Source organism: Sphaerodactylus townsendi, linkage group LG15, assembly GCF_021028975.2.
Source record: "Sphaerodactylus townsendi isolate TG3544 linkage group LG15, MPM_Stown_v2.3, whole genome shotgun sequence".
NCBI classification, from domain to species: domain Eukaryota; kingdom Metazoa; phylum Chordata; class Lepidosauria; order Squamata; family Sphaerodactylidae; genus Sphaerodactylus; species Sphaerodactylus townsendi.
This window is the reverse complement of record NC_059439.1, coordinates 16,620,788-16,644,994: the sequence shown is the minus strand read 5'-3', so window position 1 is coordinate 16,644,994 and position 24,207 is coordinate 16,620,788. Positions and strand designations below refer to the sequence as shown.

Sequence of the window (24,207 nt, the reverse complement as noted above, 5' to 3'; positions counted from 1 at the left end):
ACCCCAAAGAATGAGTATTTGGTCTAAAAATAAACAAGAGTCTTGTGGCCCTCTAAAGGCTAATGCAAATGTATTCCAGCCTAAATTTTGGCATGGCCTAGTCCCTCCTTCAAATGTGCGGAGTCCTTTCTAACAATGGAGATGTTTGAGGTTCCATTCAGAGGGTCTGAAGATGTGAGCTGCAGTCCCCAAAAGCATCTGCCAGAACAAAATTGTGTTAGGTTTTCAGAGCCACAAGACTCCTGTTTATTATTGTGGCAACAGACCGTTTCTGTTTCTCTAGTTTCTATTTCTCAAGAGGCTGTTTCTCTAGAATTATTCGCACTGAAAATTTTAACAATCTGTCTTTGAAAGATAAACACCTGGTAGTTGAAGTAGCATGGGGGTTAGGCAGGTGTGCTACAAATCAGACAGCCCCTAGATCAGTGGTTCTCAACCTGGGGGTCGGGACCCCTTTGGGGGTCAAACGACCCTTTCACGGGGGTTGCCTAAGACTCTCTGCATCAGTGTTCTCCATCTGTAAAATGGATAAATGTTCGGGTTGGAGGTCACCACAATGTGAGGAACTGTATTAAAGGGTCGCGGCATTAGGAAGGTTGAGAACCGCTGCCCTAGATGAAATCTTGCCCATTAGCAGGGCCAAGCACTGTAACGCCCTTCTAAAACCATTATCTTTGGTGGACTTTTATTTTATTTTTTGCCATCAAGTCACACTAAGATAATCCCTCAAATCAACCCCTTTTCCAATTAATTAACCGCAGAACAAAAAGTCAGCTACAAATAATGTAGTTCTATTATGTTGATCAGACAGTAGCCACTGGATTAAACTTTGTGAGGAAATATAAGATTTATAGAATAAAGGTGCCTTGCCATTGCCTGCCTCCATTTAACAACTCTGGTATGTCTTGGTGATCTCGCTTCCAAATACCTGTTTCAGTTAGCCAGCTGAAGGTTGACGAAGGCCCCTTTCGCACATACAGAATAATGCACGTTCAATCCGCTTTCACAATTGTTTGCAAGTAGATTTTGCTATTCCGCACAGTAAAATCCAGCTGCAAAGTGCTTTGAAAGTGGATTGAAAGTGCATTATTCTGCATGTGCAGAAGAGGCCTAAGTAGAGGGGGGTCACTCTGCAGAGGACCGCACTGTGAGCAAAACGTTTGCCGCCCCCCTTAATTATTTATGTTATTTATAGTCCCCCTTTCTCACTGAGGCTCGCAGCTGATAGCACAGCATAGGTCAAGACAGTCAGTGGGGTGGGGCATCCCATAAACAACGCAATCGGATTTGGTGTGCAGAAATCCCAAATCGAGGAAGAAAACCAGATGGTTAGGTGCACAGAAGATACGAGTATGTGCTACCAAGCCACACGCTCTGCTCCACACCGTGCTCCGGTGCTGCGGTCTCCACTGAGGGGCTGCTAAAAGACAAACGTGCAGTGGATGCTGACGTGGGCGGAGAGGGGGCACAGGGAGACCAGGTGGGGAATGGGTACTTTGAGGTCACCTTATATATAGCGTGTATGGGGGTGGAAAAAAGAGGTATACAACCATTTCTCTTTGTTTCCAGGAAAAGCGGGGCAGGTATTCTGCACGAAGGAAGGTCATTGCAAAGAGGAATGGCAACTATCGGAATGCACAGTGGGAGAGGAGAGATAAAGAAGTGTTATAGGGAGGGTGAGGACAAGATCCCCGTCAAGGTCTCTCGGCTTTCGCCCTCCAAACTAAGGGCAGGCCTGCAATGAGGCTGCGTAGCTTTTCTGGAGACCCAGAAATATAGAAAGAAAGCACCAAACTGAACTCAGAGAGCCCCTTTCCACACTTTGAAGGACGGAGTGGTGCAGTGGTTAGAGCCAGCGCGGTGTAGAGAGCCAGCGGGGTGTAGTGGGTAATAGCAGGTGGATCCTAATCTGGAGAACCGGGTTTGATTCACCACTTTTCCACCCGAGTGGCAGAGGCTTATCTGGTGAACCTGTTGTGTTTCCGCACTCCTGCATCCCTCCTGGGTGACCCAGGGCCAGTCACAGGTCTCTGCATTGAACATTTGCATTGAACATTTGAACAGCAGTGCCCTGGTCCCATATGTAGCCCCAATCATCGCTAAGGTTGCCAGCTTTCAGAATGGCCCCTCAAGTTGCCAGTGGTTAAGAGCAGGAGGATTCTAATCTGGAGAACTGGGTTTGATTCCCCACTCCTCCACCTGAGTGGCAGAGGCTTATCTGGTGAACCAGATGTGTTTCTGCACTCCTACATTCCTGCTGGGTGACCATAGGCTAGTCACAGTTCTCTCTGAACTCTCTCAGCCCCACCTTCCTCACAAGGTGTCTGTTGTGGGGAGAGGAAGGGAAAGGAGCTTGTAAGCCACCTGGAGTCTCCTTACAGGAGAGAAAGGTGGGGGATACCAAACTCTCCTTCTAAGTGTCAGATTGTGATCTGGGGAGCCCACACTGCTGGAGGCTTGTTGAGTGAACCTGGGTCGGTTGCATCCTCTCAGCCTCACTTACCTTGCAGAGTTGTCGTGAGGGGAGAACAGAGGAGAAAAGAATGAAGTCAGCCGCAAGGGATCCCATGGGAGGGAAAGGCAATGAAATGAAATAAGTCGAGTCAACAATTGTGGAATCTGTGCTCCTGGAAAATGCAGTGGGCTGGAATTCCACACTGCCCCAGCCGGACAACCTGGCTCGCTCTCTGACCCTATCCTTCTCAGCAACAGATAGAAGAAAATGCAGCTGGCATTAGGCCCCTTCTGCACATGCAGAATATTGCACTGGATTTTGCTATTAGGCCCCTTCCGCACATGCAGAATAAGCTGGATTTTACTACGCGGAAGAGCAAAATCCACTTGCAAACCATTGTGAAAGTGGATTGAAAGTGCATTATTTTGCATGTGCGGAAGGGGCCCTAGACCAGTGGTGGCGAACCTTTGGCACTCCAGATGTTATGGACTACAATTCCCACCAGCCCCTGCCAGCATGGCCAATTAGCCATGCTGGCAGGGGCTGATGGGAATTGTAGTGCATTTATTTATTTTTATATTTATATTTTTAAATTTCTAGGCCGCCTCTTCCCCGGAGGGCTCGAGGCGGCTCACAACATGGCTGTTATCCAACAGCAACTCAAGCGACATAACTTAAACATATTAAAACCCCAGCAGCGGTTACATACAGTTTAAAACAGTTCAAACAGTTTAAAACAGTTCAAACAGGCGCCCGTTCCTAAGGCTAAAAAGAAAGGAAAAAGAGAAAGATAAGTGCCAAAGGTTCGCCACCATGGCCCTAGACCCACATGTGAGGACTGCCTTGTGGATATCAAGCAAGCCAAGGCATTCAAAGAGGGGGCTCAGAGACCCCCTCTTCTTGGCGAGTGGTCCCCTAAATGTGTTTTATCCTTTTCTCAAATTTAGAACAGTGTTTATGGGCTCAGTTTTTTTTTGGGGGGGGGGGGGGTGGCGAGAAACCTCAGGAGGCTTCCAGCGACTCTGTGGTCTGTTCCGTGACAAACGGGCCTGCCGTTCTCATGAAACAATGAACCCCCGGAGTGGTGTCCCGATTAAAGGATGCTGCTGCTTCATCTTAAGCAGAAAGTTTCCCTGATTTGCTTACAAGGGGTGGAGAAAGGGAATTAGCTGTATTAGTTGGGCACAGCTGGCTGAGATCAATATCCTTCCTGGTTGGTACCTTCTGTCTGGGTGATGCGCTGAGCATCTATCAGATCCAACCCTGCTCCCTCCCTCCCCATCGCCATGACATCCCTTCCCATTCAGGCTCAGCTGTTTGAGGACAGGAACGTCACTCCTCCACCAACAAAAGCGGGCGTGCAGAAGGGACACGAGGAAGGTCACACAGCGGTCATCCGATGGGCTATCAAAGAACTCTTCATTCGTCAAAACGCAAGGCCAGCAGCGTTGGTGCGGGGTGTTGTGTGGGAAGTGTGGCGTGCGGGGTTTTTCCCCCCCCAATGTCTCATCAATCCTTGATAAACTAAAGCTACATCTTGCACAGCGAAGCAACTTTCTGTGTTGCCTCGGCAGGTGACCTTCAAGATGTTGCAGCCTCCGTTTGCAACAGACTGGGAGGAAGGGTGTGAAAGGGATGCCACAGTCGGATGCCAGTGCTTGCTTGGGGCCGGGAGAACATGGAGGGAGTGACAATTTTGGTCTGCAAAGTGCTTGTTCCATCTTAGCTGTCTTCCCTCTCTCTCCCTTCCCTTGTCTGAGCTGCATTGCAATTATGTTTTAAGGTATAGGGATAGGGAATTGTCTGGAGACATTCTTGGTTGCCTAGTGCCGGCAGAACCGGTTGTTAAAATGGTGCTGGTAAACAACCAGTTGTTAAATTATTTGAATTCCACCACCAGAACCGGTTGTTAAAATTATTTGAATCCCACCACTGTATACATGTTTGTACATATACCATGTTATATATATAACTAGCAGCCTATCTATCTATCTATCTATCTATCTATCTATCTGTCTGTCTGTCTGTCTGTCTGTCTGTCTGTCTGTCTGTCTGTCTGTCTGTCTGTCTGTCTGTCATCTATCTATCTGTCTGTTTGTCTGTCTGTCTGTCACTCTGTCTGTCTATCGTCTGTCTGTCTGTCATCTGTCTGTCTGTCTGTCTGTCTGTCTATCGTCTGTCTGTCTGTCATCTTTTTATCTATCTATCTATCTATCTATCTGTCTGTCTGTCTGTCTGTCTATCTATCTATATATATATATATATATATATATATATATATATGATAGATGATAGATGATAGATAGATAGATAGATAGATCTTCTTCTTCTTCTCCTCCTCCTCCTTCTCCTCCTTCTTCTCCTTTTTCTCCTTCTTCTCCTTCTTCTTCTTCAACATCAGTTTGATCAGTAGGCAGTTAGTCCACAATAGTCCATAAAAGTTGTCAGGGGGACAGGCTGTGAGATGCCCCGTGACTTACTAACGGTATGGTGAAAATTCAGCCTTATGGACATTTGAGCGGACCCGCCTCCCATTCCTGCAGCAGTTTTGCTGAGATTTGTTGGGTTCCTTCTTCATGTAGGGTAGGAACTGTGGCTCAGTGGCAGAATATCTGCTTTGCATGCTCGCAGTCTCAGGTTCAGTCTGAAACATCTCCAGTTAAAGAGTTCAGGTGGGAAAGACCTCTGCCACCTCTGAGGGATCCACACTTGTGAGTAGAGTGGAGCCGCCATACCGATAATCAAGCCCCTTCGCATTGTAGGAGTGGAAGGCCTTAGATGCGACTTGAGTCCGACCAGAGTCCTCTGCACAGGCGTAGTGTAATGGGACTGGTGTCTGACTTGACTCACCCCCCCCTCTAGCGCCGTTGAATTTACAGAGCTCGACTGGGGGGGGTGAAGTGGAACTGGCCAACTCAATCTTACAGCTCAGTATTTTGCCCATCGCGCATGAGACAGGAGGAGACTCGTAGTGGCATGAAGCTTTAGACATCATAGAAAGAGGGGCTTGTCCCTATCAGAATGCAGTCGCGGGGAGGTAGTCCCTTCCCCTCTAGGCGCTTCGGCTCCGGAGACCGCAGAGTCAACTTCTGTGTGGAGAGATGGGAGGACTCAAGTTGAGAAGTGCGATTCCGCCGACCGCGAGTCAAGCCTGGAGTGGTCTACCATTATTGTCCGGAAGGGGCCCAAAGTCTACAACTTGATGAAAGCAGATTCCAGATGCAGACAAGATAAAAGCGTGCAAAAACGGATATTCTTGGTATCTCATTTCCCAGCCGGAACTCTTCCAGTGCCATCATTCAAAGCATTTCCACTAGCGTTATGTAGGAAGGGTAGAGATCCACAGAATCATAGAGTTGGAAGAGACCCCAAGGGCCATCAAGTCCAACCCCCTGCAATGCAGGAACACACAATCAAAGCACTCCTGACAGATGGCCATCCAGCTTCTCTTTAAAAACCTCCAAAGAAGGAGACTCCACCACACTTCGAGGTCATGCATTCCACTGTTGAACAGCCCTGACTGTCAGGAAGTTTTTCCTGATGTTTCAGTGGAATCTCTTTTCCTTCCCCTTGAACCCATCACTCCTGGTCCTAGTCTTCGGAGCAGCAGAAAACAAGCTTGCCCCTTCACCAACGTGACATCCCTTCAAATATCTAAACAGAGGTCTGCTGTAATATCCGATTGCTTCTTTTTGAACATTAGTACCCATCTGCCAAAGAGAGGGAAGGCAGCGAGCTTTAGCCTGATCTTATCAGATCTCACAAACTGTGCAGGGTCAGCCCTCAGATGATAGACCCCCAAGAAAGACTCTACAGAGGAAGGTGGCAAGTAAACCACCTCTGCTTCTCACTTGCCTTGGAAGTCACCATAAGTCAGCTGCAACTGGACAACAGTTCACATTTTACCCTGACCTACCTTGGGTTGTCTGGATAGGGCGGGATGAAAACCGAGGCTAATAAATAGCATCGGTTGCTGATCCAGACTCATCAGCATCAAACGGGCAATTTGGTGTCTCAGCAGAACAGTTTCTGGGGGGCCGGGGGGGGAGGGTTGTGAGAGATTGCAGGCTTTGAAACAACGCAGGGGCCTTTCTCAGGATCCCGGAGGTTTGTATCAAAGGAGCAAGGCTATTTACTAATGAACGCTGTTTAGTCACTTGAGGATACAAAAGATTCACACTGATATCTTCAATTCGCCAAATGTCAAGTGTGGGAGGACGCCAGCTTTGAAAGCATTCAGACTAAATGCTTCGTCAGACAGTGCAGGAAAATCACCGCGGATCTCCAGGCCGCAATTTTCCTCGTGCGATGCTGTGCTGGAGGAGGAAGCCGGGAGCCACAAAAGGCAGGGATCTCACCGGTCCCAAAAGCACATCAGGAATGCCCACGCTCATTATATGGGAAGCCATGGGATACCAAAGCGTGGAGTTGTTTATTATCTGCGTCTAGCCTGTTGGACATTGAGGAATTAGGTGCCTTGTGCTAGGCATAATTCTCGCCCTCATAAAGGCAACGTTTGTCCGTGGGAGTGTTCTAGCCCCCGGAGAGCAAAAGGGGGCAAGGGGGTGGCATTGAGGGAACCCGCGCTTGATGCACCGGGCGATGAAAGCTGCCATCTTGAAACTGTGGAACTCTACTCCCCTAGAATTTAATTGTAGCCCTTCATTCCCGATCTTCTGGTGATTTTGCGTGACTCATTTGTTGTGGAAAGCCTTAAATAGACTCCTTTTGTTCGCCTTGGGGTTTTGCACAGTGGGCTGTCTCCCCTCTTTTAAAATGTATCATATACGTTGTAATTGTTGTAAGACTCATGGAGTGTGCTTTATGCAAAGAGGAGTGGGGTATAACTTTATTTAGATACAGGAAATGGGCCGAGTGGTTCTTTCCAGAAACAAACCTGTGTGGATTATTTTTAAAGAGCTTCAAGGTGGAAAGACTGGCTCATACTCGGCTGGAATAAAGGAACATTCATTATTTTGCTCACACAGATATTTTAACAAGTGTCTGAGAAACATCTACCTATGTACCATTTACAGGGCCAAATTTAGGTAACTTGTCTCCTGAAACAAGGTATATCTGCCTCCTTGGCATGTACCCTTGTTGTCTGGGTTCAAGATAAGCCATTGTAGATTTGGACATGAAGAAGAAGAATTTAGATTTATACCCCACCTTTCTCTCCTGTAAGGAGACTCAAGGTGGCTTACAATCTCCTTTCCCTTCCCCTTTCCACAACAGACACCTTGTGAGGTACGTGGGGCTGAGAGGGGTCTGAACAACTGTGACCAGCCCAAGGTCACTGAGCAGGAATGTAGGAGTGCGGAAACACATCTGGTTCACCAGATAAGCCTCCGCCACTCAGGTGGAGGAGTGGGGAATCAAACCCGGTTCTTCAGGGGTGATGCCAGCACACCTTTTTTCAGAGCTTCCCTTTGAAACTTTTTTTCCTCCATGTGTGCCAGCTTCAAGGTTGGGTCTAGAACAGGGGTCTGCAACCTGCGGCTCTCCAGATGTTCATGGACTACCGTCCATCCCAGCGGCAGAGGGCTGATGGGAATTGTGATCCATGGTATCTGCGGCTACAGGTTATTGGGCTCCACTAACCTAGAATATGCTGGCAGACTGGAAGGTTCTTCTGCTATGTTCCGAGTATTCCTGTTTTCAGTAACACATTTATGACCATTTATCCTTTTCGCAGAGTGGTATTAAGTCACGGCTGACTTACGGCAACCCCATAGGGTTTTCAAGGCAAGAGATGTTTGGAGGTGGTTTCCCCTAACCCTGCCCCTGCTCGGGCAGAGAGATTTCTGAGAGAACAGTGACTGGTTCAGGGTTACCTGGCAGGCTTCTTACAGAGGAGTGTGGCATCAAACCCATTTTTCCAGGTTAGAGTCCGCCCCCCTACACCACGCTGGCTGTTTCCTATGTAAATAAGAGAAGGGTATTGTCGGCACAGTAGGGTGTACATCGCTTGGTATGGCAAATGAAGGAACGCTCGATAATACAGGTGATGTTGGTTTCTTGAGAACATTGCCAAAGTAGATTGGCGAGGGGTGGGGGAGAGAGATTGGCACGTTCTGGAGTTGTAAAGAGCAGGTGGATTCTAATCTGGAGAACCGGGTTTGGTTCGCCCCTCCTCCACCTGAGCTGCAGAGGCTTATTTGGTGAACCAGTTGTGTTTCCCCATTCCTACATTCCTACTGGGTGACCTTGGGCTAGTCACAGTTCTTTCAGGACACTCTCAGCTCCACCTACCTCATAAGGTGTCTGTTGTGGGGAGAGGAAAGGAAAGGAACTTGTAAAGACGGAAAGGTGGGGTATAAATCCAAACCTTGTCAGAGGGCTCTGTACCTCTGTGCCTGGTTGTTGGTGACTAGCTGCTTGGGGGTGGGGGGGCTGTCTCTGCAAATACTGGAAGTGGCTAGCTGCTTACAGAAAGTATCTTGAGTTATTTGTTTACGCTGTTGATCTTGCCGTGCCTCGTCATTGCCAGCATCTGCAAGTAGGCGTGGGGCACACCCACTCTGACTAGATTTTATTCATTTGGTTGGATTCCGCATTCATTGGCATTCTTTAGAGGGCGGTGACACATCTACTACTGTCTCTTGTATTGCTCACAACTTGAGCTGAACTTAAATTTTAAAAAAAGACACCTCTTTCCCCTTCTGTCTGTTCCTAGAGTGCACCTGCCTGTCCATTTAGAAGGAGGCTCTTGAAACATGAACGCTGATTTCACATTAAATGTTAAGGAGATTCAAGATTGCCCTGCTGGTGTTCATTGCAACCGAAGGGATGTCCTGCTGTATCAAGCCACCAGTCCATTTAGTGTAGTGTTCTGTTTCACAGATAGGCCAGACCTCTCCCTGATATTGTATCCTAGCACTGATGTTCAGCTGAGAGCCAGCGTGGTTAAGAGCAGGTGCACTCTAATCTGGAAAACCGGGTTTGATTCCCCACTCCTCCACCTGAGTGGCAGAGGCTTATCTGGTGCACCAGATTAACTTGTGTGCTCCAACATATGCCATCTGGGTGACCTTGGGGTAGTCACAGTTCTTTGGGACTGTCTCAGTCCCACCTATTTCTCAAGGTGTCTGTTGTGGAGACAGGAAGGAAAAGGAGTTTGTAAGCTACCTTGAGTCTCCTTACAGAGAAAAAGGGGGGGTGGTATAAATCCAAACTCCGCTGGTGCCGCCGCCGCTGCTTCTGCTTCTGCTTCTTCACTACCTCTGATCATGAAGGTTTAGTCTTTGTGGCTAGCAACCACTGATGAACATCTCATCCCCTTTTAAAGCCATCCCCTTTTGATGGCTGATGTTCTCATCAGCATCACAATGGCCACTGGACATGAATTCCACAGTTTAATGTGTTGAGCAGAGGCGTTCTTCCTTTCACTCATCCTGAATCTATCGCCTATCACACTAACATGGAACCTTTCAGACCAGGAGATGCCCACGCCTGTTTGGTTTTTGGTGCCCAGATAGTCTTCTCCTTCTGTGTGTTAAGTGCTACCAAGTCACATCTGACTTACAGAGATTTCAGGAAGGCGTTTTCAACGCAGGTGGAAGGCAGAGGTGGTATGCCATTGCCTCTGCAAAGTCTCCCCTTGGTGCTCTCTCTTCCTAGTACTAATCCTGCTTTGCTTCTGAGATTTGACGAGACTGGTCCATGCCATGCCGCCTTCCCTCCCAGCTTCATCCCTGTGGTGGAACATGACATCAAGTCACAGCTGACCTTAGGCGACCCTGTAGGGTTTTCGAGGCAAGAGACATTCAGAGGTGGTTTGCCACTGGGTTTTTACATGCCATTCATTTAAAACATTTTGAAGCGGGAAATAAAATGTTTCCTTCATGGGGTTCTGTGTCATTTTTATCCCAAACGCAGGTCATGAGCGGAGCTTCGACTCCAGTACTGCAGCTTACCACTCTGTGCCCCGGGGCTCTTGTAAATATTAATTACCAGCATTAAAAGGCAGGTGATTGGCAGTGGGCTATATAACTCTGCGGTGCAGCGTCTGCTTTGCATGCAGAAGGTCACCGGTTCAATCCCCGACCTTCCCCACTAAATGGATCAGGTACGAAGTGATGTGAAAGTCTGAAAACCCTGGAGAGATGTTGGTCGTCAGAGCAGATATTACTGACTTCGATGGACCAGCTCAGTATTAAGGCAACCTCATATCTTCATTAGTTGAGGGTTGTGACCTTGGCTCTGTGGTAGAGTATCTGCTTCGCATGTGGAAGGTCCCACATTCAATCGTGGCTTCAGACTCTACGTACAGTTCTGGGCACGACAATTCAAGAAGGGTGTTGTCAAGCTGGAACGGGTCCGGAGGAGGGCAACCAAACTAAAAGGTCTGGAATCCATGCCCTGTGAGGAGAGGCTTAGGGAGCTGGGGATGTTTAGTCTGGAGAAACAAAGGTTAAGGGGGGGTCATGACAGTCATGTTTAGATATTTGAAGGGATGTCATGTTGGTGAGGGAGCAAGCTTGTTTTCTGCTGCTCCAGAGACTAGGACCAGGAGTGATGGGTTCAAGGTGCAGGAGAAGGGATTCCACCTAAACATTAGGAAGAACTTTCTGACTGGCAGGGCTATTCGACAGTGGAATTCACTGCCTTGGAGAGTGGTGGAGTCTCCTTCTTTGGAGGTTTTTAAAGAGGGGCTGGATGGTCATAGGTCAGGAGTGCTTTGATTGTGCGTTCCTGCATTGCAGGGGGTTCATTGCAGGGGGTTGGACTTGATGGCCCTTGGGGTCTCTTCCAACTCTATGGTTCTATGATTCTATCTGTATTTAATCAGTTGGATTTTTAACGCCTTCTGGATGGAACTATCTCAGACTGTTGTAAGTTTTTATACTGAGACATGTATTGATTTGGTTATGTTAGAGGCTGCCTGGGCTTGCAAGAGAAAGAGGGGCCTACAAATAGAATAAACGAATCAATTAATTAAGTAATTAATTAATTAAATCCCCCCCCTCAGCTTCCCAAGGGGAGACCAAAGCACATTACAACAGTCCCCCCTCCTCCATTTTATTCTCACAACAACCCTCTGAGGTAAGTTAGGCTAAGTGATAGTGATTGGGATAAAGTCACTTAGCAAGTATTGGACTTGATGGCCCTCGGGGGTCTCTTCCAACTCTATGATTCTATGAGTTACTGCCAGGCAGAGCAGATGATGCTGACCTTGGTGGACGAGTGGTCTGACTCAGGATGAGGCAGATAACTCCATGTGTTGACCTGTGTGGTGGTCAACCTGGCTGACCTTTACCTCCCGTTAAATGTGTTGATTCTCCTCCCCGAATCCAATCTATTCCAGAGGTCAAAATCCACCTCTGGGTGATTATCTTGCCTCTGGTAGCCTTACTTCCTTCAAGCGCTCGTTTTGTTCTGTCATCTTGGAGGAGTCAGGCGGAAATCCTGGTTTGATCTCTGCAGATGTCTTGGCCTTGGTGTGACTTTCACCATATGCGCGCCTGCTGAATCATGCGCCACTCGGTAGGTTAGCACACTCGTTCGTGGGGCTTCGGCAGCTTGTGTGTGGGCGGAGTTCTCTGGTACAGCTCGGTTCAGTTCCATTCCTTGGTGGAATTGCAGGATAAATCAACTGTTGGGAGTAGGGTGGAGGGCAAGAGGTAGAGACTAAGGTGGAGACCCAACTAGTTCCAGGCGACAGCGACCAGATACAAAAGAAGCCAGGTCTGCCATATCTTTCAGTTTTGCGTAGAAGGTGGATTTCCTGTGAGGACATATTTTCTCACTCTTGAACCACAGTCTCCACCTGGATACAGAGACGCTTCTCCGGCTTTGCTTGAGAAAAGCCTCAGGTTCAGTCGCAGGTAAAGAATCTCAAGTTGCAGGAATTTGGAAAGACCCTTTCTGTGCCAGAAGCCTTGAAGGACTGCTCCTCCTCTGAATCACCTTCAGCTAAATGGATCAGAGACCTTATCTGTTTAAGGCCTCTTCCAGTGTTCAGATCCCTCCTACCTGTCCAAACGATAAAGTAGTCTGCCTCATGGCAAATATGACTCTTCTTGTAACAGCACAAAATGGAAGATGAGTTTCTGGAGGCGTGGGCAGTTCCCAGAGTTGACCTGGGAGTTATTAGCCGACCACCTTGCAGCTGACCCCTTTTTATAAGGATGCTGCTTCCAAAAGCTCATGGACGACATCCCAGAGGGGGAGGGAAAGACTGGGCAGGGTGGCTAGATGGTTAGCGTGGCTCCTGATCTCTCATGAGGAGGGAGATTGGAATGAAAAATTGGCAGCAGAGATGGTGGCACATGCAGCTTTCCACACTGTCAAAAGTGCCCAAGAGCAAGTCAAGGAAAAAACTCTAGCCCTTTCCGCACAAGTCATTGAAAACGTTTTGAAAAAAATCTGCAAAACATTTTCAGTCCCCCTCATTTGTTCACACTCACCCCATCGACATGATTCCTGGCTACCATTTTGTTGTGTTTCCATTTTTTTAAAAACAGATCTGAAAACCCAGTGGTATGAAGCTTCCGGGTTTCATGCTGCGATTCTTTGGGAGTTGTCTTCAAAGCTATAGAGACCCAACCCCCCAAAAAATAAATAAAAAACTGGTAAAAATACAGTGTGAGATAAATACAGTGTGAGATAATCTTAGATAATGTAGCCCACAAGAACTCCAGGAGGAAATATCTTAAAGACCTACACACAGCAAGTGAACACGTTTTCAAAACATTTTCAGACAAAGGCCCTTTTTGCACCGCAATGGTGCAGGGGTGTGTTGGCATAAACAATGCCGACGCACCCCCCCCCAGGGCCGTTCACATGGACGGTCCCGGGAGGGCAGCAGGTGGCGGCGCAGCCTTTGCATAGGCTGTGCCGTCGCCGAACGCCTACCTCCTGGCTTCTGGCTCGTCGCAGAGACCAGGGGACACGTCCCCACAGCCTGGAGCGACGGCTCTGAAGTTGCAGGCCAGAAGGGCATGTTCCCTGGCCTCTGCGATGAGCCAGAAGCCAGGCGACAAGATAGGCGTTCGGGGATGGTGCGGGGGAAATGGGGCCTCCTAGCCGCTGCTGTTCACATGGCAGCAGTTGGAAGACGCTGCTTCCAAAAAACCTCACTCAGTGAGCAAGGTTCAGAAGCAGCGTCTTCGCGCCGCTCGGGGGCTGCGAGGCCGGCGCTGCGAACCCCTCCCCATGCGGAAAGGGCCAAAGATTCACTAGGGAACAGGATGCTAATGCATTGTTTTAAAGCTGGAAATAAAACATTTTGGGCTAAAAACTGTGATTCAGAGGAAATGTTTTATTTCCTGCCTTGAAACGTTTTATATAGACTGTGGAGAAAAGGAGGTGACATAAGGTAGTGAACTCCTCTGCTTTCTAAGTTCTGATTGGCCTGGCTGATGAGGGGTACAGGGCATGCAGGAAAATGAAAAGAAAGGGCACAGAGTCCCCCGCCCAACAATGGTTTGATCTGGAAGGCTTATTGCTTACGATGAGCCCTTTCTTCAATCCTGTTGAATGTCTCCAGGCATCTTGATGTGCATTCCCTGTTCGTATGGGTACTGTGCTTGCTTCTCAAGTTCATGCACTGGTCCTGGATCACACTGAATTGTTGCATCCTAGTCCGCATTGAAAACACCTTCCTGAAATCTCCGTAAGTCAGATGTGACTTGGTATCACTTAACACACAGAAGGAGGAGACTATCAGGGCATTTGCTGCGCATTAAAAACAAAACCAAAAACCAAACAGGCGTGCGCATCTTCTGGTCTGAAAGTGCAATGGGGGCACATGACATTCGTCTGCTCAGGCCATGGTAATGAAACCTGAGCAGGAAAACAGGCGTGTCTCTGCAGGGGTGTCTCATTTTGAGTGCTTTAAAGAGAGACAGTCCAAGGTCACCTAGCAGGCTTCATGCGGAGGAATGGGGAAACAAACCTGCTTCTCCAGATTTGAGTCTTCCAGGTCTTAACTACCACTACCAGGTCTTAACTACCACTGGGAGACCACTAAGAAAACCCAGGGTCAGTCTGCAGAAGCAAACCAACTATATTCAGGAGCAGCAGTGGCATGGTGGTTAAGAGCAGTGGTACTCTAATCTGGAGGAACCGGGTTTGATTCCCCGCTCTGCCACTTGAGCTGGGGAATTCAGATTAGCCTGTGCACTCCACCACATGCCAGCTGGGTGACCTTGGGCTAGTCACACTTCTTTGGAGCTCTCTCAGCCCCACCTACCTCACAGGGTGTTTGTTGTGATGGGGGAAGGGAAAGGGGTTTGTAAGCCCCTTTGAGTCTCCTACAGGAGAGAAAGACGGAGTATAAATCCAAACTACTCCTCCTCTCTTCTTCTTCTTCTTCTTCTTCTTCTTCTTCTTCTTCTTCTTCTTCTTCTTCTTCTTCTTCTTCTTCTTCTTCTTCTTCTTTCTTCTTCTTCTTCTTCTTCTTCTTCTTCTTCTTCTTCTTCTTCTTTCTTCTTCTTTCTTCTTCTTCTTCTTCTTCTTCTTCTTCTTCTTCTTCTTCTTCTTCTTCTTCTTCTTCTTCTTCTTCTTCTTCTTCTTCTTCCCTTGAAAAACTTTCAGTGGCTGTAAGTCGGCTGCAACTTAACGGCACTTCCCACCATCAATGTTAACTGTTAGCAGCTCATACCAGTGATCTGCCTGTTTGAGCTTTGTAACATAAGAAGAGGAAGTTAAGCAATAGTACCGAATGAGGAAATCTTTCCTGCTCGCAAAAATGCACGGCTTTGCACAGCTTAGAGTCAGCTGCTAAACATGCCCAGTAGCGAGTTAATGGAATGTAGAAAATGGCGTTGGACTACTCAGTCCAAACTTGCCCAGAAAACATTTTCCGAGCTAAGAGCCAGCCCAAAAATTTAGATGCTAGGCTCTGTGTTCCACTGACAGATGTCCTATTTAGGCCTCTTCCGCATATGCAGAATAATGCCCTTTCAATCCACTTTCAATGCCCTTTGCAGCTGGATTTTGCTGTGCGGAATAGCAAAATCGACTTGCAAACAGTTGTGAAAGTGGATTGAAAGTGCATTATTCTGCATGTGTGGAAGGGGCCTCCTCACATGACCACATTTTCTAAAGCTTGAAAAACCTAATCCTGTCGTTCTAGCACAATTTTTATTTTGTAAACGGGTTAGTGCTACAACAAAGTGGTTCTATCGTAGTGGAATGGAACTGTTTGTCACCACTGCGAAGAGAAGTTAACTTCTAGCTAGGATCTCCAACATTCATGTTGAAAAACTGCAGGACTTCAAAAAAGGATTTGACTAAAACTTACGGGGCTGCTACGATCTCAAGAGACCTCAAGACAGATAACTTCTTTGGAGATTATATCCCAAATCCATACAAACTGCCTTTCAAGTATATGTGTACTCCTGCAAGAACACTGTATGCCCAGAAACAGAGAGAGGAAAAAATACCAACCAAGGAAGACTGGATACAGAAGGTCACAGAATATTCAGAAATAGCAAAACTAAACAGTTTTAGCGAAGGACAGTAATATAGAGAAATTTGTAGAAAACTGGAAACCTTTTGGGGACTATCTATTGAGAAAATATGGTAGAAAAGAAATAATCACAGGATTTGAGAGTTAAAAGAAAGCGGCAGGCTGAAATAGTATATTAGAAATGATATAGAGTGTAACCGATAAGATGTTTTATTGTAATTAGACGCATGAACCTAGAATGGATTAGGATTCAAAAGCGAGACAGCGTGAAGTCATTATTTGGATATTTTCTTGCTCTCTTTTATCCTCCTTTTTTTCTTTTTTGTAATTTATTCTTATGTTTTGTACCGGTGTGGTGAGGTGTGGAAGTGTTTATGTTTATTGTTATTTCCTTTTGTGTTTCCATGTGTTGAGAAAATATATTTATCAGACTGATCACTTCTTCTGGGTCCCAGTTTTCATTCCTTAAGATGCTTTATTGCCATGGGAATGTTCAGTTATACCTGGGGCTTCCAAAATAGCGCCGTGAGTGTTATTGCACTCCCCAGCACCTTTTCTGGCATCTGCCAAATCTTTTTAGGAAGTGGTTGGGACCAGGTAGGGCTTATGCCCAGCAAGGCTTCTGACTGACTGTTGGGAATTTGATCGGCTTTTTAAAAATGTTATTTTGGCAGCCACTGCCAAACGCAAGGATCTATACTTGGTTACTGGAGTAAAGCTGTGGCAGTCATTTTGCGGCTGGCTCCGCCTCCTGCAGCAACCATATTGTAGTAGCCATTTTGTGGCTCTGCCCACCATTCCATACCAGGATTCCAAATATGCCTGCAGGCTTAAAAAGGTTGGGGACCCATGCATTATACCTTGTCTTCCCTTAGATATCTGCCCTCCCCCAGCAACGAGGATTGGGCAGGCCTTTTTTTTTTAAGCTAGCCAAGTCTTCCTAGAGTAAGGTGACCAGATTGTCACCTTTGTAAACCGGGACAGGCGCAAGGCAGTGCGGCAGCCTCCCGCGCACGCGGCCGCAGGAGCGCACTGCCTTCTGGGGCGCTCCCCGGTTTCCCGCCCTGTCACAGGGTGGGAAACCAGGAGCGCCCCAGAAGGCAGTGAGCTCCTGCAGCTGCGTGCGCGGGAGGCTGACGCACTGCCTTCTGGGATGCGCCCCAGAGGGCAGTGCGGCAGCCTTCCAAAAATCGGGACAGTTCAAAAAACCCGCAGGACGCAGGACAAATTGTTTTAAAAGGACAAGGACTGTCCATGCACCAAAAGCAAGGACATCTGGTCACTGAATCCTAGAGTTACAGCCAGGAAAGGAAGCAACAGTGAACAAGAGCTGTTGGGATCGGCAGCTGCCACAAAGTGTTTGTGTTTGTTGAAAATACGAGGCACTGCTGTGAAATCTTTAAGTACCACTCGCACCTAAAGGATATGTGTGGCCTCAAATTCACCAAAGGTTTAGAGGGAAGGTCCATTTACCAGACCCAGCTTCCACAGCTCTCTGGTTGGTTCCTTCAAGAATTAAGATTGTCATGCCCTTATATAAAGCAGTGGTGCGACCGCACTTGGAATACTGTGTCCAGTTCTGGTCGCCACATCTCAAAAAGGATATCGAAGAGATAGAAAAAGTGCAGAGAAGGGCAACGAGGATGATTGAGGGACTGGAGCACCTTCCTTATGAGGAGAGGCTGCAGCGTTTGGGACTCTTTAGTTTGGAGAGGAGATGTCTGAGGGGGGATATGATTGAAGTCTATAAAATTATGCATGGGGTAGAAAATGTTGACAGAGAGACATTTTTCTCTCTTTCTCACAATACTAGAACCAGGGGGCATCCATTGAAAATGCTGGGAAAAGAAATTGGGACTAATAAAAGGAAACACTTCTTCACGCAACGTGTGATTGGTGTTTGGAATATGCTGCCACAGGAGGTGGTGATGGCCTCTAACCTGGATAGCTTTAAAAAGGGCTTGGACAGATTTATGGAGGAGAAGTCGATCTATGGCTCCCAATCTTGATCCTCTTTGATCTGAGATTGCAAATGCCTTAACAGTCCAGGTGCTCGGGAGCAAACAGCCACAGAAGGCCATTGCTTTCACCTCCTGCATGTGAGCTCCCAAAGGCACCTGGTGGGCCACTGCGAGTAGCAGAGAGCTGGACTAGATGGACTCTGGTCTGATCCAGCTGGCTTGTTCTTATGTTCTTATGTTCTTAATTGAAGTGACACAGAACAACCTGAGCAGGTCGTTCTGTTCTGATATGTTCATGAGAACCGAGTGCATGGAAGGTTTATGTGGAAGACCTAATTTCTTCCTCAGTGTGGAAGAGGCCAGTCCTAAATGGTAGAGGCCAATCAGGAAGCTCTTGAAAGTGGTTGTCCTCCTAACAAGAGCCCCTTCCACACATGCAGAATAATGCATTTTCAGTCCACTTTCACAATTGTTTGCAAGTGGATTTTGCTATTCCGCACAGTAAAATCCAGCTGCAAACTGCACTGAAAGCGAATTGAAAGTGCATTATTCTGCATGTGCAGAAGGGGCCAAGGTGTTTCCCTTGCTAGCTCTATCCACCAGCTCTGCTGCATAACTTACATGTCAAGAGGAAGGAGAGAAAGCAGAAGAGACTAATGTGTCTTGATGCCTTTTTATCTCAGAGAGACAGACTTCCTCAGAGGTTGAAAAGGGTCCGCAGAAACCTGGAACTGGAAACGTCACCCCAATATCATGCAATGCAGCCCTTCTGTGCCCAAGCTAGATCAAAGCAGGATCAACCACATGCATTCCATAGATCACAGGTGTCAAACTCGCGGCCCTCCAGATGTTATGGACTACAGTTCCCATCATCCCCTGCCAGCATGATGCTGGCAGGGGATGATGGGAACTGTAGTCCATAACATCTGGAGGGCCACGAGTTTCACACTTATGCCATAGATGCACACTCACCAAGATCAATTCATTCGATCAAGAACAGGAGCGAAGAAGGACTTTTTTACCCCGAGGTGGCTCAAACAGCTCAAATGTTCTCACCAAAAAGAAGGATTTGGGGAGGGTTGAAATCAGTCACTAGTTGATCGACCCAGAGAGATTTCCTTCCTGATCACAGCTCTCCAATCCTCCTAAAAGGGAACAAAAACTTTTGAAAGGGTTTTGTTCAATATGCCACAGGCCACTAGGGAAAAGTTGGATTGGTGTGTTTTTTTTAATCTACCAAATGCTGCTTTCTTTTATCCTAGCTGCATGATCATATCAAGGTGGCGTATAATTATTTTGGGGGGATTGTCTCTAGGCCTGAAAGACACATCCGGGCTTTTGATGCTGCCGCCGAAATCAGCACTGGAGGGAAAATGCACAATTATCCCAAACTTCCATTTCTTCCTACACACACACACAAATCCATAAAGAAAGTGTGTGCGCCCGCTTCCCCCTTTGTGCCGTCGGCATTTCCAGTGGCTCGGTTTGAAGCGAGCTTGTTGGGGGGACCCGTACCCCTGTTCCTTTGCCAGGCTTCCCAGGTGGCGCCAAGATGCCACGGAAGGGCACGGCACAGGCATGCGGGTGGCCACCCTGGCAGTTTAATTAGAGTCGTCGGGAGCTTCGGAGAGGTGGTGGTGGCATTTCCCTGCTTTGTTTCTCCGGCTGTGACAAGCTGAGTGGCTCAATTACAGTATAGAGTGAGCGTGAGAGACGGAGGGTGGGGGCGTAAGAGCTTAGCGCCGGCTTCTATGGATGCTATGGGGGTGGTGGGGAAGGAGGCAGGATGCTGGGGATGGGTGGGGGTGATTCTCCCAATAGGGGACGGGTACACGTGGGGGTGGCTGATAAATCAGGATTTGAAAAGGAGGGGGGAAAAATCAGGGGCAAGAGAGGGAAGGAGAGAATAAGACAAAGAGGTTTGTGGGGGTTGGTTCTAGGAGAGAAAAGAGGGATCCAGAGAGAAATGCTGGCGGAGATAATTTTTTTAAAGGGAATTGTGTATGTTTGCAGACGATGTTTATTTAGATATTTTTACTCCTTTTTTATCCCCAGTGGGGACCCAGAACAGCTTCCTATCTCCCTTTTATACTCACAACAACCACGCTGTGAGTAGTTTTGCTAACACCCAGGTAGTGGTTGGAGATCTTACAGCTCCAGGGGAGAGAAATGAGTTCACCTGGGGGAAATGGCCAACAGAAAAAAAAGGAAAATAAGTTCATTTATAAAAACTGCAACTCGTTATAACTGTGCTGGGCAGAATCCTCCTCTCTCTTTCTGGTGTATTTTAACTAGCGTATTTACCTCAGCCTAACCGAAGTTGTTGTGAGGGGGAAATGCAAGAAGACGAGAATGTTCTCAGCCGTTTTGTGTCCTCACTGGGGAGAAAGGCAGGGTATCCGTGAAGTAAATAAACCAGTTTGTTTCATGAGGCTATTGCGAGAATAATCTGAAAAAGGGAAATCCGCGAGCTCTTTGGAAGAAAGGTGGGATAAAAATGTATGAGGCAGATTTCATGACCCCGTGGCTGCTTCTTGAAGAACCATGTTATACAGGTAATGTCCACTTGGCCAACAGAGTTGTCATGTGTTCATATATTGTGTTCATATATTGTACGTGAGCCCCTCAAATCACAGGACTCCTATCCCAAGCCCATGAAGAACTCCCCTAATTCCCCCACAACAAACCAAGGTGGAGCATCGACATGGGTGTCATATTCTAGACAGAAAATGTGACACAGGTGGCACCTTCTTTTGCCTTAGGCTTTTAGCTGCATACCAAAGGTGCCCAACCTTGGCCATAGGGATCCATTTTGCATTCATCTAGAATGTTCTCCTCACCAGCACGCTGTCAGCCTATCTATGTCCTGAACTGTCAGTAGTCATTGAAGCTGGCAATACAGGCGGGAATAGACACGAAGGAGCACACAAGGGTGTGAAGCCATTAGTCCTGTGTGGTAATTACAGGTTTGTCAGCAAGCAAAGAGGAGATACCTTCTTTCTTATTCATGATTACCTGAGGTAACCGGAGACTCGACTATCCAAATGGGCTTGTGCAAAATCAGTGGCTGCCACTTCAGGTGAGATCTTGTGCCTTTTGAACATCTCAATACACACACACACACACACACACACACACACACACACACACACACACACACACACACACACACACACACACACACACACACACAACGCCAGGCTTTTGCCTGAATTGGACCAAAGTCTGAGGGGAGGTTGACTGGAGCAGCAGCCATCTTGCCACATCCTGATTAAGAGCGTCAGATTACCACTATCAGATCAGACAGAAAAGAAATCAACTTCTGTTGCTACTTCTTCAGTAGGTTTATAGGCAGGAAGGTGCTTCACGGGTGCTTTTATCAGACTTACCAAAAAAGACTGAGGTGTGGCGAAGAGATCAAGGGCTTAAAAAGGGTTGTGAGGAGGCTGCTGTGGGGAAGTGAGGAAAAACTCTGATTATAAACCTCAGGATAGATTTGTATAGTCAGGTTGCTGTGGTAACTGGCACTAAGTCTTCATGCTGTGTCTCAGTACCAAGACAACAGATAATCTGAATATTTTAACACGTGCTTATGTGGGACTTTCCACATGCTGGGAAATATATGTGGTCCAAATTATGTCCGAGATCTCATATGTAGTGGTCTTGCCTCCACGTCTATGACAGTGACACGGCTATTCTCTTTGCATTGAGTTGCTTTGCCAGATCTTTCCACAAGGCCTTCTTTCCATCAGTTGCCATGCCAAAAGTAGTTATCCCAAGACTCCCTTCCCTTCTGAAAGAGGCTCACGCCGCACCCAAGTTTTATATAGGTACAAGAGGAAGTGAAATAATTTAAGCCAAGATGTTATGCCGCCAATGCATTGTGTCCGGCAGTGGCAGCCAGTGTTATTTGTTTAACCTAGCGAAACATCTTCTCCGTCCTTTACACTAGTTGGGAGACTTGGTGCCTCATGCTGAATTGGGTAAGGCAGCAAGAGGTAAAACACATTACAGTAATCCAGTGGTTCTCAACCTGGGGGTCGGGACCCCTTTGGGGGTCGAACGACCCTTTCACAGGGGTCGCCTAAGACTCTCTGCATCAGTGTTCTCCATCTGTGAAATGGATAAATGTTAGGGTTGGGGGTCACAGCATTAAAGGGTCGCAGCATTCGGTAGGTTGAGAACCACTGCAGTAATCTAACCCGAGTGTTCGCTGCTTTTGTCAAATTGCGACCAGATTTTACACCTTTCCTCTCTCTCCAGGTTTTCAGCACTTATTCCAATGAGGAATACGACCGGCGGAATGAAGATGTCGATCCCATGGCAGCCTCGGCAGAATATGAGCTTGAAAAGCGAGTGGAGCGGCTAGATCTCTTTCCCGTTGAGCTTGAGAAAGGTAACTTGTGTGTCTTTTTGCCACACGTCGTTCAAGTTCTGTCTGGTGGAAAATGGGAAAGGGTTAAACACTCCTCTGTGCTACTTTCTCAAACAAACTTGCAGACTGTGATTGCTACCTATGACTTGTGTTCAATTGTTCTTTAGGAAATAAATGAGCAACGGACAATGGATCTCTGAGCATAGTTTATTGTTTGGGCTTCACCTGCGGTAATCAAATATATAGTAACTATGAGCATGCATGTATGAACTGTATTTGAGCAATAGAAGAAGAAGAAGAAGAAGAAGAAGAAGAAGAAGAAGAAGAAGAAGAAGAAGAAGAAGAAGAAGAAGAGGTGATTTTTATGCCCCACTTTTCTCTACCTTTTAGGAGTTTCAAAGCGACTTACAATCTCCTTCCCTTCCCCTCCCCACAACAGACACCTTGTGAGATAGGTGGGGCTGAGGGAATTCTGAGAGAACTGTGACTGGCCCAAGGTCACCCAGCAGGCTTCATGTGCAGGAGTCGGGGATTCAAACCTTCCTCTGCAGAACCTTCCTTGGTGGTCCCCCATCCATCAAGTCACAGCTGACAGGGCAACCCAGTAAGATTTTCAACTTAAGAGTCTAACAGAGATGATTTGCCATTGCCTTCCTCTGCAAAGCTACCCTGGTATTCTTTGATGTTCTCCATCCAAGTACTAGCCAGGACAAGCCCTACTTATCTTCTGATGCTATCTGATGAGATCAAACCAGCCTGGACCATCCAGGTCAAGACTCCAGGGAATATACCTTAACTTAATTACTGTGTAATCCTAAAAGAGAGAGCCAGCGTGGTGTAGTGGGTAAGAACAGGTGGATTCTAATCCGGAGAACCAGGTTTGATTCCGCACTCCTCCACCTGAGTGGCAGAGGTTTATTTGGTGAACCAGCTGTGTTTCCACACTCCTACATTCCTGCTGGGTGACCTTAGGCTAGTCACAGTTCTCTCAGAACTCTCTCAGCCCCACCTACCTCACCAGGTGTCTGTTGTGGGGAGAGGAAGGGAAAGGAGCTTGTAAGCCACCTTGAGTCTCCTTACAGGAGAGAAAGCTGGAGTATAAGTCCAAGCTCCTCCTGCTCTTCTTCTTCTTCTTCTTCTTCTTCTTCTTCTTCTTCTTCTTCTTCTTCTTCTTCTTCTTCTTCTTCTTCTTCTTCTTCTTCTTCTTCTTCTTCTTCTTCTTCTTCTTCTTTTTCTTCTTCTTCTTCTTCTTCTTCTTCTTCTTCTTCTTCTTCTTCTTCTTCTTCTTCTTCTTCTTCTTCTTCTTCTTCTTCTTCTTCTTCTTCTGTAGAAGACCTACTGTATTCAATGGGGCTTAGGTCCAGGAAAGTGTTCCTAGGATTGGGGGAGTTTCATGGAAGCCGCAAGTGACACACAGAGACCAGCAGACCACACAGAAAAAGTTTAGAAACTCAGAAATGTATAAAATATAAGTATGGTACTGTATAATATTCACATATTTTATCTTTTAATACCATAAATATACATAATTTCTTCTTTAAAGTTAAAAGAAAAAAAACCACAGACTTCTTCTCTGGTACAAAGGGAGGGCCAGAGATTTTTTACGTGGATTTCCAGATTGCATCGGTGTTCATTGGCCCGTGCAGAAGGGGCCTCAGTGATCCATTTCCTGACACTCAGCACAAGATTCCAAAGGCGAAAATCCCTTCGCAGATTCTGGTGGCTTCCCAGCCCCTGCCCATTTGACACCGTGCCTTTTAACCAGCTCCGCCCTTTCCCTTCTTGTGCACAGATTCCGAAGGACTTGGGATCAGCATCATCGGGATGGGGGCTGGGGCTGACATGGGCCTCGAGAAACTTGGCATCTTTGTCAAGACGGTGACGGAAGGCGGAGCGGCTCATCGAGATGGCAGGTCAGCCCAGTTAACGTCAAAACCTCATCCAAACAATTTTTGAATTAATTATACTCAACTTTGCCTCACAAAAGGGACTCCGAAGG

At 47.1% G+C, this 24,207-nt stretch overlaps 1 protein-coding gene across 2 annotated transcripts in view; it reads left to right on the top strand.

Moving 5' to 3' along the window:
• PPP1R9B (protein phosphatase 1 regulatory subunit 9B) overlaps nt 1-24,207 on the top strand; it is an 86,251-nt gene that overhangs the window by 26,862 nt on the left and 35,182 nt on the right. For both annotated transcript variants that reach the window (XR_007246207.1, XM_048516324.1), the window contains exons 2-3: nt 22,097-22,229; nt 24,001-24,121. Coding sequence is in view for 1 of the 2 variants with exons in the window: in XM_048516324.1 (XP_048372281.1) it covers nt 22,097-22,229; nt 24,001-24,121 (254 nt within the window). In the remaining variant the exon portion in view is untranslated. The remainder of the gene's footprint in view (nt 1-22,096; nt 22,230-24,000; nt 24,122-24,207) is intronic.